The sequence below is a fragment of the Nerophis ophidion genome, linkage group LG19 (genome assembly GCF_033978795.1).
Source record: "Nerophis ophidion isolate RoL-2023_Sa linkage group LG19, RoL_Noph_v1.0, whole genome shotgun sequence".
Lineage (NCBI taxonomy): Eukaryota > Metazoa > Chordata > Actinopteri > Syngnathiformes > Syngnathidae > Nerophis > Nerophis ophidion.
In genome coordinates this window covers 10,256,395-10,272,417 of record NC_084629.1, presented here as the reverse complement: position 1 = coordinate 10,272,417, position 16,023 = coordinate 10,256,395, and the positions used below count along the sequence as shown (strand labels likewise).

The 16,023-nt window shown below is 41.6% G+C and overlaps 1 protein-coding gene across 1 annotated transcript in view; it reads right to left on the bottom strand.

Annotated features, from left to right (window-relative positions):
- Positions 1-360: 360 nt before the first annotated feature.
- Positions 361-16,023, bottom strand: part of LOC133537947 (immunoglobulin superfamily member 3-like) — a 19,290-nt gene continuing 3,627 nt past the window's right edge. Inside the window, exons 4-8 of the mRNA XM_061879136.1 lie at positions 13,851-14,246; positions 8,546-8,938; positions 8,068-8,481; positions 7,594-7,986; positions 361-806 (exon numbers count right to left, since the gene is read on the bottom strand). Of these exons, the coding sequence (XP_061735120.1) occupies positions 613-806; positions 7,594-7,986; positions 8,068-8,481; positions 8,546-8,938; positions 13,851-14,246 (1,790 nt within the window). The 3' untranslated portion in view covers positions 361-612. The remainder of the gene's footprint in view (positions 807-7,593; positions 7,987-8,067; positions 8,482-8,545; positions 8,939-13,850; positions 14,247-16,023) is intronic.

The following is a 16,023-nucleotide window of genomic DNA, read 5'->3' as shown; positions in this document are numbered from 1 at the left end:
TGCATTTTATTAATAGTCATATATTGTGTCTAACTGGAGCTGACATTACCCACCTTCCCTCGGCGACAGCTTCAGTGATGTAACCAGGGACCTCCCAAATAAATAGAGAAAGCACGTTGGCTGGACTTTTAGAACGTAGTTTGGATCTGTAACTAAAGTACAGCCCAAAACATGTTTCTCCTCTATTGAGCAAAATTCAACTCTGTCTCTGCATGATTCCTTGCTTCTTGTCTGTTTAATAGATGTCATCCGTGTTCGAACCTGAAACCATCTCTCTTGATTTATTGATGTATGCAAATGTAATGGAGGAGAATGTCTGATGCTGGACGTCAAAAAACAAAACAAAATTAAGCTGAAAAGTAGATATTTAAGTATTTATTTTTCCCTAAAAAAACAATTGTATTTCAGTATATATATGAGATATGCAACTTATTGAAGTAGACTTTTTTGTTTTATGTCAAAATAGCACAAATAATATAACAATAGCGGAATTTAACTGCAGGCTATGCTTTTTAAAGGACTTTTGTGTTAGCATTATGACATCAAAACGACCTTGTATCAGGTTAAGTTTGGTGCAGATCTGGATAAATGTGCAGGAATTTTTCAATCAGATTAGAATTGCTCAGTCCTTTGCTTCAAGTGATATTGCTCCTTCCACAAAGACTGACCTGACTTCCTGCTTGAGGGCTTGGATCGCTTCAGCTTGAGCACCAACACAAATATGACCAGCAAGGAGCACAGCACAATGGCCACAAAAACACCGATCAACAGGCCGGAATAACATCCAGAGACAGCCTCATTCTGGCCTGCAATGAGAGCAAAGGACAGTCAGTGCAAGAACAACGTTCCATACATGCGCTGCATCTAGAAGCAGATTAATTAGATACACACTCTACACACTATGGTGATAAACAACTATTCAAATGTCCTCTAGTCGCAGGTATGTAATCAGGGCGTGTTCGGGGGCATGGTTGGGGCGGGCCGTAGTTAAGAGGGGAGGAGTATATTTACATCTACAATTCACCAACTTGAGTATTTCCTATATATATATATATATATATATATATATATACATATATATATATATATATATATATATATATATATATATCAATTAATCAATGTTTACTTATATAGCCCTAAATCACTAGTGTCTCAAAGGGCTGCACAAACCACTACGACATCCTCGGTAGGCCCACATTAGGGCAAGGAAAACTCCCACCCAGTGGGACATCGGTGACAATAATGACCCAGTGGGACGTCGGTGACAATAATGACTATGAGAACCTTGGAGAGGAGGAAAGCAATGGATGTCGAGCGGGTCTAACATGATACTGTGAAAGTTCAATCCATAATGGATCCAACACAGTCGCGAGAGTCCAGTCCAAAGCGGATCCAACACAGCAGCGAGAGTCCCGTTCACAGCGGAGCCAGCAGGAAACCATCCCAAGCGGAGGCGGATCAGCAGCGCAGAGATGTACCCAGCCGATACACAGGCAAGCAGTACATGGCCACCGGATCGGACCGGACCCCCTCCACAAGGGAGAGTGGGACATAGAAGAAAAAGAAAAGAAATGGCAGATCAACTGGTCTAAAAAGGGAGTCTATTTATATATTTTATATATAGAGTCTATTTTATACATAGAGGCTTCACGGTGGAAGAGGGGTTAGTGTGTCTTTCTCACAATCCGAAGGTCCTGGGTTCAATCCCAGGCTCGGGATCTTTCTGTGTGGAGTTTGCATGTTCTCCCCGTGAATGCGTGGGTTCCCTCCGGGTACTCCGGCTTCCTCCCACTTCCAAAGACATGCACCTGGGGATAGGTTGATTGGCAACACTAAATTGGCCCTAGTGTGTGAATGTTGAGTGTGAATGTTGTCTGTCTATCTGTGTTGGCCCTCCGATGAGGTGGCGACTTGTCAAGGGTTTACCCCGCCTTCCGCCCGATTGTAGCTGAGATAGGCGCCAGAGCCCCCCGCGACCCAAAAAAGAGAATAAGCGGTAGTAAATGGATGGATGGATGGATATATATATATATGTATATATAAATATACATATATGTATGAAATACTTGACTTTCAGTGAATTCTAGCTATATATATTTATTTTATTACACATATAAATAGAAGAAATAGTTTACTTTCAGACGGCACCTATCAAATACACCGCAATAAAAACACAGTTGTTCTGCTAACTGTACTGTGCTCGCTTGTTACCAAAAAAAACAACAACAACACTTACCTTTCACTATTTGAGTTACCTTTGTTCTGCCATTTGTGTACTGGCGAGAGTCACTTGCAGTCAGGTGCGCAACACCACATAAATCGTTGGCCAATCAAAAAGAAACCCCATAACGCTATAGCCAACATTCGCCAGGAGATGGCGACAGACAACATAGAATCACTTTATTACAGACGGCGTCGCCATGGCTGTAACTTGCTCGTTCTTCTGCTTCTTCTCCTTGTGTGTGCAGTTTTTTATTAAAATCCGTAGATGTTGTAACGTGATTGGGCTGGCAAGCTGTTTATATAGTGGGAAAGCGGACTTGAAAACAGGCTGTCCCCACTCAGGTCCGCATGGAGCTGGAGGGGGCGTGTCCTCCAGCTCCGCTGAATTTCAGGAGATTTTCGGGAGAACATTTCTTCCAGGCGGGTTTCAGGAGAGACGCTGAATTTCGGGAGGGTTGGCAAGTATGATATAGGGTGGAAAGCACTTGTCATCTGAGAGGAGGTCAGAGTAAAGCTCCTCCACATTGAGAGGAGCCAGATGATGTGGTTCAGGCATCTGGTTAGGATGCCACCCAGACAGAGGTGTTCAGGTCTGACTGTTTGGAGGGCACAGGGAAGACCCAGGACACGTTGGGGAGACTATGTCTATCGGCTGGCCTGGGAACGCCTCGGGATCCCCCGGGAGGAGCTGGACGAAGTGGCTGGGGAGAGGGAAGTCTGGGCAACCCGACTTCGGATTAGCGGAAGGAGATGGATGAACATTGGGACATTACTAAGAGACAGACGCTCAGTCTGCAACCGGATGTGACGTCAGAAGCAACAAAGGTCTCAAAACATGGGACCGTTTGATTTTACGTGAATCATTACCTAGTGGTAGCGATGAAATTTTGGACAGTGCCTATAAAAGTACTGAATTTGATACCCATCCTCAGTTATTGTCATCAGTGCTATTATTATCAACTAGAGCAGGGGTGCCCACACTTTTTCTGCAGGCGAGCTACTTTTCAATTGACCAACTCGAGGGGATCTACCTCATTTATATATATCATTTATATTTATTTATTTATGAAAGAGACATTTTTGTAAACAAGTTAAATGTGTTTAATGATAATACAAGCATGTGTAACACATACAGATGTCTTTCTTTCATGAAGACAAGAATATAAGTTGGTGTATTACCTGATTCTGATGACTTGCATTGATTGGAATCAGACAGTAATGATGATAACGCCCACATTTTCAAATGGAGGAGAAAAAAAGTTGTCCTTTCTGTACAATACCACATGAAAGTGGTTGGTTTTTGGCATCTAATTCATCCAGCTTCCATACACTTTACAAGAAAAACATTGGCGGCAAATTTCGTAGCTTGCTTGATTGACATTCACGGCACCCGAGGGTCTTGTGAGATGACGCTGGCTGCTGCCAGTTCATTATTATGAATAAATGACAGAGAGGAAGGCGAGAAACACTTTTTATTTCAACAGACTTTCGCGCCGTCCCTTCCTTCAAAACTCTAAAGGCCGACTGCACATTTCCTATCTTCACAATAAAAGCCCTGCTTCATGCTGCCTGCGCTAACAAAATAAGAGTCTCGGAAAGCTGGCGTGCACAAGTGATGTGCACGCCAGCTTTCTGAGGGATCGCTTGTGCACGCCAGTTTTCTGAGACTCTGTATTTAGTTAGCGCAGGCAGCATGAAGCAGGGCTTTTATTGTGAAGATAGGAAATGTGCAGTCGGCCTTTAGAGTTTTGACGGAAGGTACGGCGCGAGAGTCTGTTGAAATAAAAAGTGTTTCTCGCCTTCCTCTCGGTCATTTTTAATAATAATGATCTTGTACTGTGAATGTCATTTAAGTGACGTCTTGGTGAAGATTGATGATCACTAATTTTTAGGTCTATTTTTTTTAAAAGCCTGGTTGGAGATCGACTGACACACCCCCCGCGGTCGACTGGTAGCTCGCGATCGACGTAATGGGCACCCCTGAACTAGAGGTTGTCAGCCAATTCACATTCCTTGGCTCCACCATCACTGACAATCTCTCACTGGAAGAAGAAATATACAAGAGGGTCGGCAAGGCATCCACGACCAGGTTGTCGCAAAGAATGTGGAACAACAGCTTGCTGACAATAAACACCAAGATCGCTGTGTATCGTGCCTGCGTGCTAAGTATTCTCTTGTATGCCAGCGAATCCTGGACTCTGTACTCCTCGCAGGAGAAGAGGCTAAGCGCCTTTCACATGCGCCGCCTCCGTCGCATTTTCGGGATTACATGGAGTGATCGTGTGATAAACAACAAGATGCTGATGCAAGCCAAGATTCCCAGCATGGTCACTATCCTCTGTCAGCGTCGCCTTTGATGGCTGGGCCAGGTGCGTCGAATGGACGATGGCCGGATCCCCAAAGACATCCTTTACGCAGATCTTACTTCCGGCAAGAGGACGACGGGACGGCCACATCTCCGCCTCAAGGACGTCTGCAAGCGAGACCTGAAAGCGCTCGACATGGACCTGAACACCTGGGAAGAGCTTGCTCGGGACAGATCCAGCTGGAGACACACCATGAACACTGGACTGAAAGGTGGCGAGGCAAAACTCCGCCAGCTTGCAGATGAGAAGCGAGCTCAGAGAAAGAGCAAGGAACTACATCCTGTAGCTGACTCGACCTACAAATGCACCAAGTGCAACAGAGACTGTCAATCCCGTGTGGGTCTGTACAGCCACAGCAGACGCTGCCATACTTGCCAACCCTCACAGATTTTTAGGGAGATTCCCGAAATTCAACGCCTCTCCCGAAAACCTCCCGGAAGGAATTTTCTCCCGAAAATCTCCCGAAATTCAGCCGCAGCTGGAGGCCACGCCCCCTACAGCTCCATGCGGACCTGAGCGGGGACAACCTGTTTTCAAGTCCGCTCTCCCACTATATAAACAGCTTGCCGGCCCAATCACGTTACAACATTTACAGATTTTAATAAAAAACTGCACACACAAGGAGACGAAGCAGAAGAACGAGGAAGTTACAGACATGGCGACGCCGTCTGTAATAGAGTGATCCATGTTGTCTGTTGCCATCTCCTGGTGAATGTTGGCTATAGCGTTATGGGGTTTCTTTTTAATTGGCCAACAATTTACATGGTGTTGTTGCTTCCAGCTATCAGCATAGCCATCTTTGTCTCAGCATAAGTCACACCATCGGGTCTCCATTTTGCGAGGTGGCCCATAATACTGGGTTGTGAACGATGCTTTGCTGCGGACGCTTTATGCTTCGCTGACTGTTCGAGGCTGAGTATATCCGTTCGCCCACTGTGTTCAATGGAGAAGTCTGTTCTACAGAATTTACAGGCAACATACCCCAGGGTTTCCCACACATTCATTTATGTGTGGCGGACCGCCACAAAAGAATTACGGCCGCCACAAATAAAAATTTAAAAATAAATAAAGAAATACTTTTTTTTAATTTTTTTATTTTTTTATCTTTTTTCCGGCTTTTGACTCGCTCGACCGCACATAAAAGCAATGGGACTCTGTCTGTGAATGGACCTTGTAGTTACATATCATATAAATATGTAAATATTATATAAATATGTATATAAATATGTACATAAAGTGTTGTTATTATATTCCTACTCCGCGTTCTTCTTGGTCATCGCCGCCGTTGCCCTCGCCCCCACCCCCCACCCCAACCCGACCACATCACCACAAATAGATGCCTGACCTGTGGGAAACACTGTACCCCTTCCCCTTCAAACTCTCCTGGATTAACTGAAATTCTTGTTTCCATTCGTTTTGGAACTTGCAAGCGTATTTATTCATTTTGCTCATCGACGGTGTAATATATTGGGTTGGAGTCAATAACCAGGCGAGGTGATGAAGTTACGTCTCTTTACTGTGGGCTTCAGAACAGACTCCCTCACTTGCCGTCAGGTGCCGTCAGGTACAGTGTTTCCCACAGGTCAGGCATCTATTTGTGGTGATGTGGTCGGGTTGGGGTGGGGGGTGGGGGCGAGGGCAACGGCGGCGATGACCAAGAAGAACGCGGAGTAGGAATATAATAACAACATTTTATGTACATATTTATATACATATTTATATAATATTTACATATTTATATGATATGTAACTACAAGCTCCATTCACAGACAGAGTCCCATTGCTTTTATGTGCGATTGAGCGAGTCAAAAGCCGGAAAAAAAAAATAAAAAATAAAAAAAATATGTATTTATTTATTTTCAAATTTTTATTTGTTGTGGCTGTAATTCTTTTGTGGCGGGCCGCAACAAATAAATGAATGTGTGGGAAACCCTGGGGTATGTTGCCTGTAAATTCTGTAGAACAGACTTCTCCATTGAACACGGTGGGCGAACGGATATACTCAGCCTCGAACAGTCAGCGAAGCACAAAGCGTCCGCAGCAAAGCATCGTTCACAACCCAGTATTATGGGCCACCTCGCAAAATGGAGACCCGATGGTGTGACTTATGCTGAGACAAAGATGGCTATGCTGATAGCTGGAAGCAACAACCCGTTCTCCTTTGCGGATGTCTACAACAAATCCATGAAGGATATGTTCTCGGATTCAGAGATCGCTCGACTTTAACGCAAATGCAGAACAAAGGTTACTCAAATAGTGAAAGGTAAGTGTTTTTTTTTTTTTTTTAGTAACCAGCAAGCAGAGTACATTTAGTAGAACAAGTGTGTTTTTATTACTGTGTATTTATATAGATAATAAAATAAATATATACAGCTAGAATTCACTGAAAAGTCAAGTATTTCACAAATATATATATATATATATATATATATATATATATATATATATATATATATATTTATTTACGTATATATATGAACTATATATGAAATACTCGAGTTGGTGAATTGTAGATGTAAATATACTCCTCCCCTCTTAACCACACCCCCTGCCCCAACCACGCCTCCGCCCCAACCCCAACCCCCTTAACCCCCACCTCCCGAAATCGGGGGTCTCAAGGTTGGCAAGTATGGACGCTGCATGACCAACTAAAACATATCCAAAGAGCACCAATCCATTGTCTTCCGAGACTTACGGATGCCAACAACAACGTTATGATTTTCTACTATTACTTTTGTATATTAACTTTAGTATTTCATTGTTGTTTTTCATATTTGTATCAATTGTATGTCAGTATTATGATATTTATCTCTATCCACCATACATTCTTGACAGTAAACCCGACATTGACGGGTGTACCTTGCAGTGGTTACAAAAAGAGCTATAATGTCTATAATAGGTGGAATTATTTCATGATATAATCGTGCTATTTGATTAACATCTTGACACATCAGAACTGTGGATGGATTCCTGCCAAAAACAAAAGTCTCACACTACGTACCTTGTGAATAGACGGTGACAGTTGAATAGCTTGAATTTTCCACCCCCACCTTCCTCCAGCCGTGTGAGAGACTAGGCAGCCACTCTTGGACCTCACAGGAATAAAGGCCACTCCCTGCAAGGGTCGGCTTTGACACGGTGAGCTCAAAATGGTTGGGCGAATCATGGCCGAATATTCGTCTCTCACCCCACCACGCCCTATCGTGTAAGGTGGAGTTGCGATAGGACGTAAACAGGGGGTAGCGTTTGCTGTGGCTCTCTTCCTGCCAAAACCAGGTGACCTGGAACTGGGACTCCTGGCTGGAGCGGGTGGCGACATGGCAAGGGATGGTAAAATCCTGCCCTGTGCTCACATTAAACTCCAACTCTTTCCGTATGATGGACAAGTTGTTGTCTGCCAACAGAAAAGAAGAAGGATAAAAGACTCCAACCAGTGACCCGGAACAGAATATAGAAGTACAAAATGTCAACACACCTGTAACATTTACCGACAAAATAATTGGAACACCGTCGACTGAAGCCTTCTGCTGCCATTGACCGTGAAGTCCAAGCTGGTATTGCTCCACCCGACAATGGTAGGTGCCACTATCCTGCTCATGGACCCTTTGAATCTCGAGGCCAAAGCTGCTCGGCTCGTGTCTAGAGAGACGCAGCCTCTTCTGCAGGCCGTGAAGCCCCTTGTTGCTAGGGTACCGCAGCATGCCACTGCGATCAAGCTCCAGTAGCTGGTTGTTCACGGCCGGAGAACCGCGCCCAGTGTAGAACCAAGTCAGTTTGTAGAAAAGGGGAGGACCAGAGGTTTCTGTAATCAGGTCACACCTGAGCTGCACTTGGTCTCCTTCCCTTGCAGAGAGCCACGTCTCCGTGGTCTCCAAACGCAGATCATTGGCTGGAAGAAGAAGAAGTCTTAGATGATTCAGAAGAAAATAGTGTGGTTGTATTCAAGATCTCACCAGGTTTAATGAGTGTCAGCTGTGTGCTTCCATAGACCGAGGTGAGGCGGCGCCATCTGCCACGAGAATTTTGCAGCCACTCCACCACCTCGCAGACGTAAGAACCTTGGTCTGAGGTCTCAGTATCTCGAACGGTCAACTCGAAACTAGGACCCTCAGTACGTCGGAGGCTGATCCTCTGGCCGCGGACCACATTCACCGTGGGCCCAAACTTTACTGAGGAGTCTCGATCGGAGCTGGCAATGGTGACATTTTGGGCCGGTTTCTGGAGAATCCAGGTGACTTCGAAGCGGGACAATCCAGGGCGAGATGATATAACAGAGCATTTTATGGTTATGTCACTGTTGATGTTTCTTATCAGGGCAGGAGTGCAGGTCAGGCTGAGGTCACTCTCTGTGGGAGAGAAAGACAGTTCAGAGGTTTTAGCCCAAATAAATGGAGTATGGAGTCTTATGGAGGCTGTTTTTGTCCATTTTGAAGGCTGACCACCCCGATTTGTGGAGAACAACTACATCAGAAGGGTTGTCTACAGCCAACATTTTACTAATAAGTTCTTTTCGTGAATTTTTTTAACCTTCCATCCATCCATTTCCTACCGCTTATTCCCTTTTGGGGTCACGGGGGGCGCTGGCGCCTATCTCAGCTACAATCGGGCGGAAGGCGGGGTACACCCTGGAAAAGTCGCCACTTCATCGCAGGTCCAACACAGATAGACAGACAACATTCACACTCACATTCACACACTAGGGACCATTTAGTGTTGCCAATCAACCTATTTTTTAACCTGAAAATGATAAAAATAATTTTTGAGGAGTTGATAGAACTGTACTTGGAGCGCCCTCTTTCCAACATCAGGCCTAAATATACATAAGATTAGTAATAAAAATTGTTTTGATCCATTGTTATGGTTTATCTGGTTAAGACTCCAAACTTTAAAGCAGTGTAGCATCATGGGGACAAAAAAAGTCCCCATTGATTTCTAGGATGTCCCAAAAAATAAATACATCGATTTTCAATCTGAATCACGATTCCTATTTTTTACGATTCTTAATCGATTCAGAAAAATCAATTAAAAATAAATGTATTAACAGTCGCTATCAAAATTTTACATTCACTTGAGTTTCCAATCAGTTCTACAACTCTTATTTTTTTGTAATAGAGTGTTTGGAGCACAAACAAGTATGTGCTCCAATCATTTTTGAGTTTCCAATACTTTCTACAAATCTTTTTTTTGTGATAGAGTGACCTTGACTATCAATGAATCAATCAATCAATTAATGAATCAATCAATCAATCAATGTTTATTTTTGTAGCCCTAAAACACAAGTGTCTCAAAGGGTAGCACAAACTACAACGACATCCTCGGTACAGAGCCCACATAAGGACAAGGAAAAACTCACACCCAGTGAGACATCGGTGACAGTGACAACGATGACTATGAGAAACCTTGGAGAGGACAGCATATGTGGGCAACTACCTATATATATATATATATATATATATATATATATATATATATATATATATATATATATATATATATATATATATATATACATATACATTTTATATCTACAGTGGGGCAAAAAAGTATTTAGTCAGCCACCGACTGTGCAAGTTCTCCCACTTAAAATGATGACAGACGTCTGTAATTTTCATCATAGGTACACTTCAACTGCGAGAGACAGAATGTGAAATTCAGGAATTCACATTGTAGGAATTTTAAAGAATTTATTTGTAAATTATGGTGGAAAATAAGTATTTGGTCAACCATTCAAAGCTCTCACTGATGAAAGGAGGTTTTGGCTCAAAATCTCACGATACATGGCCCCATTCATTCTTTCCTTAACACGGATCAATCGTCCTGTCCCCTTAGCAGAAAAAACAAGCCCCAAAGCATGATGTTTCCACCCCCATGCTTCACAGTAGGTATGGTGTTCTTGGTATGCAACTCAGTATTCTTCTACCTCCAAACACGACGAGTTGAGTTTATACCAAAAAGTTCTTTTTTGGTTTCATCTGACCACATGACATTCTCCCAATCCTCTGCTGTATCATCCTTTTTTATATAAACTCAACTCGTCGTATATATATAGTCAAGATTTCATGGATGGGTTATTTCATCCCTTCAAGCCTGTTTCGCCGGTTTCTCTGCTCTTCAGGGGAATCAGGCTTGTAGGGATGAAGTAGCCTTTTTGTTTTTCCTGACCTAACATATATATATATATATATATATATATATATATATATATACATCTTTCCTGTACAGCCACTCAGGCAAATCATATTTTTGATGGAGATGCCCTTATCTGCTGTACAAGTGGTAGAAAATGGAAGGATGCATGTATGTAGTAAATCATGCAGACACTTGTGGCGAGACTAGCACTGTAAATAACGTGTGTGTGTGTGTGTGTGTGTGTGTGTGTGTGTGTAATGAGGGTAGGTGTATCCGTCCTTCCAGCAACCTTTGCAGAAGATTCGGTGGTCTGCGCATGCAAATTTTCTGCATGTGACAAAAACACTGGCTCGTTTGGTCAGACTGATTCAAAACCTTCTTGCGGCTCGCTGGAACCTGCAGGCTGCGTCAACATTTGCAAAATGCAACCACAAATTTTCTCTGCATGTTCATCGCATGTCGAGGATCAAAATCACGTCCCTCACTTTAACGAGAAACGTCACTCCTACTGAGCTATGCATTATAAAAATTCTTGACAGGCATGCAAGCTCTATATAAGTCATAAAGTTCACTAGTTTGTTAAAATTGTTAACGGTGGGTTTTAAGTTGAGCTACAACTGTCTGGTGAGGTATATTTGTCGTATATTATTAGTGTGTATATTATTATGCTGCAACACTGTGATAAAATGGTGAACTATACAGTACAGTATACACTTTTTTTTATTCAATTTGATCAATCCAGTTTGTATTTGTTACTAAATCACCCGCACGGCAGGAATGGAATCATTTTACGTGTCTGTTAAAATAATTGTATCTAAGTTATCACAAAAACTTTGTGTTTAAATGAGAAGCAAAAACATGTCTTTGAACCTACCAAGAAGAAGGCGTGTAAAACTCCACTGTGTGGGATGGAAAGCAACATGAAGGTGTTCTGTTTCTTTCATGATTTGTAATCCACAGAAAGATATGGTCGTGACCCAAGAACTACAAAGCGGAGAGGAAGCAGGACCTGACTCCCCTCCAGGCACCGCTTTTTTGAACTCTTTTACGACCCTCTTTTTTTAAAAACTCTTTTACAACCTATTTTTTGAACTCTTTTACAAACCTTTTTTTGAACTCTTTTACGACCTCTTTTTGAACTCTTTTACAAACCTCTTTTTGAACTTTTTTACGACCTCTTTTTTAAATCCCTTTACGACTTCTTTTTTGAACCGACCTTTTCTTTTGAACTGTTTTGTAATCAAAGGCGATGGCTGTTTGCAATCCCGTCCCTTTGGAAGCAGCTGTTGCCATGTGGTCAGGCAAGGTCCAAATAAAAGGAAGAGGCATGCAATCTTTTGGCAGAGCGTGATGACACTGTACAAGAGTACAGACGTACACGTTCCTCCTCACTGAGCCAAATTTAATTCTGTCTCTGTTTATTTATTTGCTTCTTGTCCTGTTTAATAGATGTCATCAGTGTTTGAACCTAACCGTGTCGTTTAGGTTTTGCTGGATTTGAGCCTCTTGTCAGAAATTGCCTTATAGTTTTGGGGTTATAGCGCCACCTGTTGTTTTGACATGTACTTGACATGCCGTGAATGGTTTAGAGCAGGGGTTCCTAACCTTTTTAACCTCGGAGCCCAACTTTTCCACTACAGAGGAGCTTGGGGCCCACTCAAACATTACTAATTAATTAGTCATGTTACTCTTGATTTTAATTGTATTCAAAAATTATATTTAACCTGGTTACAGTTTAACAAAATAAACATTGTCCAAATACATGAAAGCATTTGTTAATCACAAAGATTATTACCTAAGTTTTTGTCAGGCTTATAACAAAAATAAAACCCCTGATATGTTTACATAGTGCTTAAATAAATTAATTCCAACTAAATTAACAAGAAATACTTATGGCATATATGTTTCTCAAATATTCCGTCAATGAAAACACAGCTTCACCGCTTAAGTCATAATTTTTGTGCTAAGAAACGTCTTTATGACTTTAGCTTCAGACTTCTTCTGTTTATTTGAGATGATCATTACTGCTACTAGTTGTGGAAAAGGGTATTATAACTGGGTACCGCTGCGGACCACAGCTGCGAAACAGACATTTTTAGTGGCCCTCCAGGTGGGCGCTTCCGGCCAAACATTGGGCCCCAGTGATATGGTTAGCAAACACTGGTAAGAGACATTTCTATACACACATGTACAGTGTTAGAATAATCATGTATATATATTATCACACAACTTTAGTATGCTTAAAGTCTGTTGCCATAATTATTAGCTATTGTGTTTAAGTTGTACTTTTTCTATCTGTGCAAGGACAAAAAATGTATTGTCTGAGGGGTGGCCTCAGCCGCAGATGTTATCTTTGTTTTGACCCACTAACAGCCAAGGACTTCAAGGACCTCAACGGAGATAAGACAACAGCACGCAGACGAAGCAGAGACAAGGCGAAATCACAAGGCTGCTAACAGCCAAGGACTTCAACGAAGATAAGACGACAGTACGCAGACAAAGCAGAGACAAGGCGAAATCACAAGGCTGCTAACAGCCAAGGACTTCAAGGACCTCAACGAAGACAAGACGACAGCATGCAGACCAAGCAGAGACAAGGCGAAATCACAAGGCCCCAGCACATTTGGTCACGCATTATGCATCCTGGACCTGCTTTGCATAATATATGTGACCACTCCTTTTAGAGGTGGCCTCAGTGATGTTGACTGTGGAACTCTTGAATAAATAGAGGGATGCGGGAGCTGAACCTTAGAGCGTAGGGCGAGACTGTGACTAAGTGTGCAGCTCCATGCGTTCTCCTCATGAGCTAAATTGAACTCTGTCTCTGCATGGTTCCTTGCTTCTTGTCTGTTTAATAGATGTCATCAGTGTTTGAACCTGACAACAGTCATGGTCAAAAGTTTACATACACTAGTAAAGAACATAATGTCATGGCTGTCTTGAGTTTCCAAAAACTCTTTTTTTTTTTTGTGATTGAGTGTTTGGAGCACATACTTGTTGGTCACAAAAACCCCTTCATGAAGTTTGGTTGTTTTATGAATTTATTATGGATCTACTGAAAATGGGACCGAATCTGCTGGGTCAAAAGTATACATACAGCAACATGGATTTTGTTAATAATAAGCTGACCTGTAGCAGAGATGCGAGCTTGCACAGAGATGGAGTCTTGGGCAGCGCCTTGCTCAAAGGCGCCACGTTGTCCTCTTTCTTGGGGCCACACTCTGCACATGTACTCGCCCTGGTCGTCAGTACTAACAGGCTGCAATACGAGACGGAAATCTCCATATCCAATCTTGGTGGATCTGAGCTCTCCTTGTTTCTCTCGCCGACTGTACTCGGGTCTCACGGACAGGACCCCCGTGGGACCGATTCGAGCCATCTCCACACCTGCGCGGTGCCAAGCTACAGAGAAAAACTTTTCCTCCAGGTTCTGCGTGTCCACACTGCAGGTTAGGAGGAGCTCCTGCCCCTCCTGCAGAGACAACTGCTGTGCAGACAATCTCACCGCCACCTCAGAGGGCTTGTCTGGGACAGAGACACACAAAAAGACAAAGAACAAAGCACAAATGCTGTCAGAAAAGGTTCCATGACAAGGACCTGCCATTAGCGATTATTCAAATGACTAGAACCTGGTCTGTCCATACGTAGTTCCAAGCATGCACAGCCACATGGGTACTACTACTTACTGTGCAAGTGGAACTTAATGGCATGCCTCAGGGTTCAGTCGTAGAACCATTCCTACATACCAACATGTCAACGTTTAAAGCGCCAAATCATATGAGTCGCCCGCTGGCCTGTTCTAAAATTATCTCAAATAGCAGCACTTACCAGTGAGCTGTCTCTATTTTTTTTTATTTTATTTATTTACTAGCAAGCTGGTCTCGCTTTGCTCGACATTTTTAATTCTAAGAGAGACAAAACTCAAATAGAATTTGAAAATACAAGAAAATATTTTAAAGACTTGGTCTTCACTTGTTTAAATAATTTCATTTTTTTTTTTTACTTTGCTTCTTATAACTTTCCGAAAAAATTTTTTAGAGAAAAAATACAATCTTAAAAATGATTTTAGAATTTTTAAACACATATACCTTTTTAACTTTTAAATTCCTTCCTCTTCGTTCCTGACAATTTAAATCATAAATAAAAAAAATGTTATTGTAAAGAATAATAAATACATTTTAATTTAATTCTTCATATCAGCTTCTGTTTTTTCAACAAAGAATATTTGTGAAATATTTCTTCAAAGTTATTATGATTAAAATTCAAAAAAATTATTCTGGCAAATCTACAAAATCTGTAGAATCAAATTGAAATCTTATTTCAAAGACTTTTGAATTTCTTTTAAAGAGTTTGTTCAGGAAAATCTAGAAGAAAACATAATTTGTCTTTGTTAGAAATATAGCTTGGTCAAATTTGTTATATATTATAACAAAGTGCAGATTGGATTTTAACCTATTTAAAACATGTCATCAAAATTCCAAAATAATCTTAATCAGAAAAAATTACTAATGATGTTCCATAAATTCTTTTTTTATTTTTTTCAAAAATATTTGAATTAGCTAGTTTTTCTATTAACTTTTTTCGGTTGAATTTTGAATTTTAAAGAGTCGAAATTGAAGATAAATTATGTTTCAAAATTTTATTTTAATTTTCTCCGTGTTTTCTCCTCTTTTAAACCGTTCAATTTAGTGTTTTTTTCCATCATTTATTCTCTACAAAAAACCTTCCGTTAAAGGAAAAAAAAATGTATGACGGAATGATGGACAGAAATATCCATTTTTTTATATATATAAAGATTTATTTATTAAAGGTAAATTGAGCAAATTGGCTATTTCTGGCAATTTATTTAAGTGTGTATCAAACTGGTAGCCCTTCGCATTAATCAGTATCCAAGAAGTGGCTCTTGGTGTTAAAAAGGTTGGTGACCCCAACAATTTCAGCACATTTCAACAGTAACACCATTAGTGATTTAGAAGTAGCTAAAACACTGCAGACTTCGGATGGACTGGCTAGCCATGTCTTAAAGCACCTTTCAGTGTTATAACTTCACCTTTATCGTTAGTTTTTTAGCCAAAATGCGTCCGTTCTCCCTTTTCTGTCTACACACATTTTGAACATGCTTGTCTGCTCGTAGACCAGCAATAACACGACGTGACGACGACGGGGTGGCGGTGGTGTGGAGGACCGGTACTTTTCCGAGGCGGTAGAGTACCGAATATGATTCATTAGTATCGCGGTACTGTACTATTACCGGAATACCGTACAGCCCTTGTCTGCAGCAGACTGAAGCAGAATGAGTTGC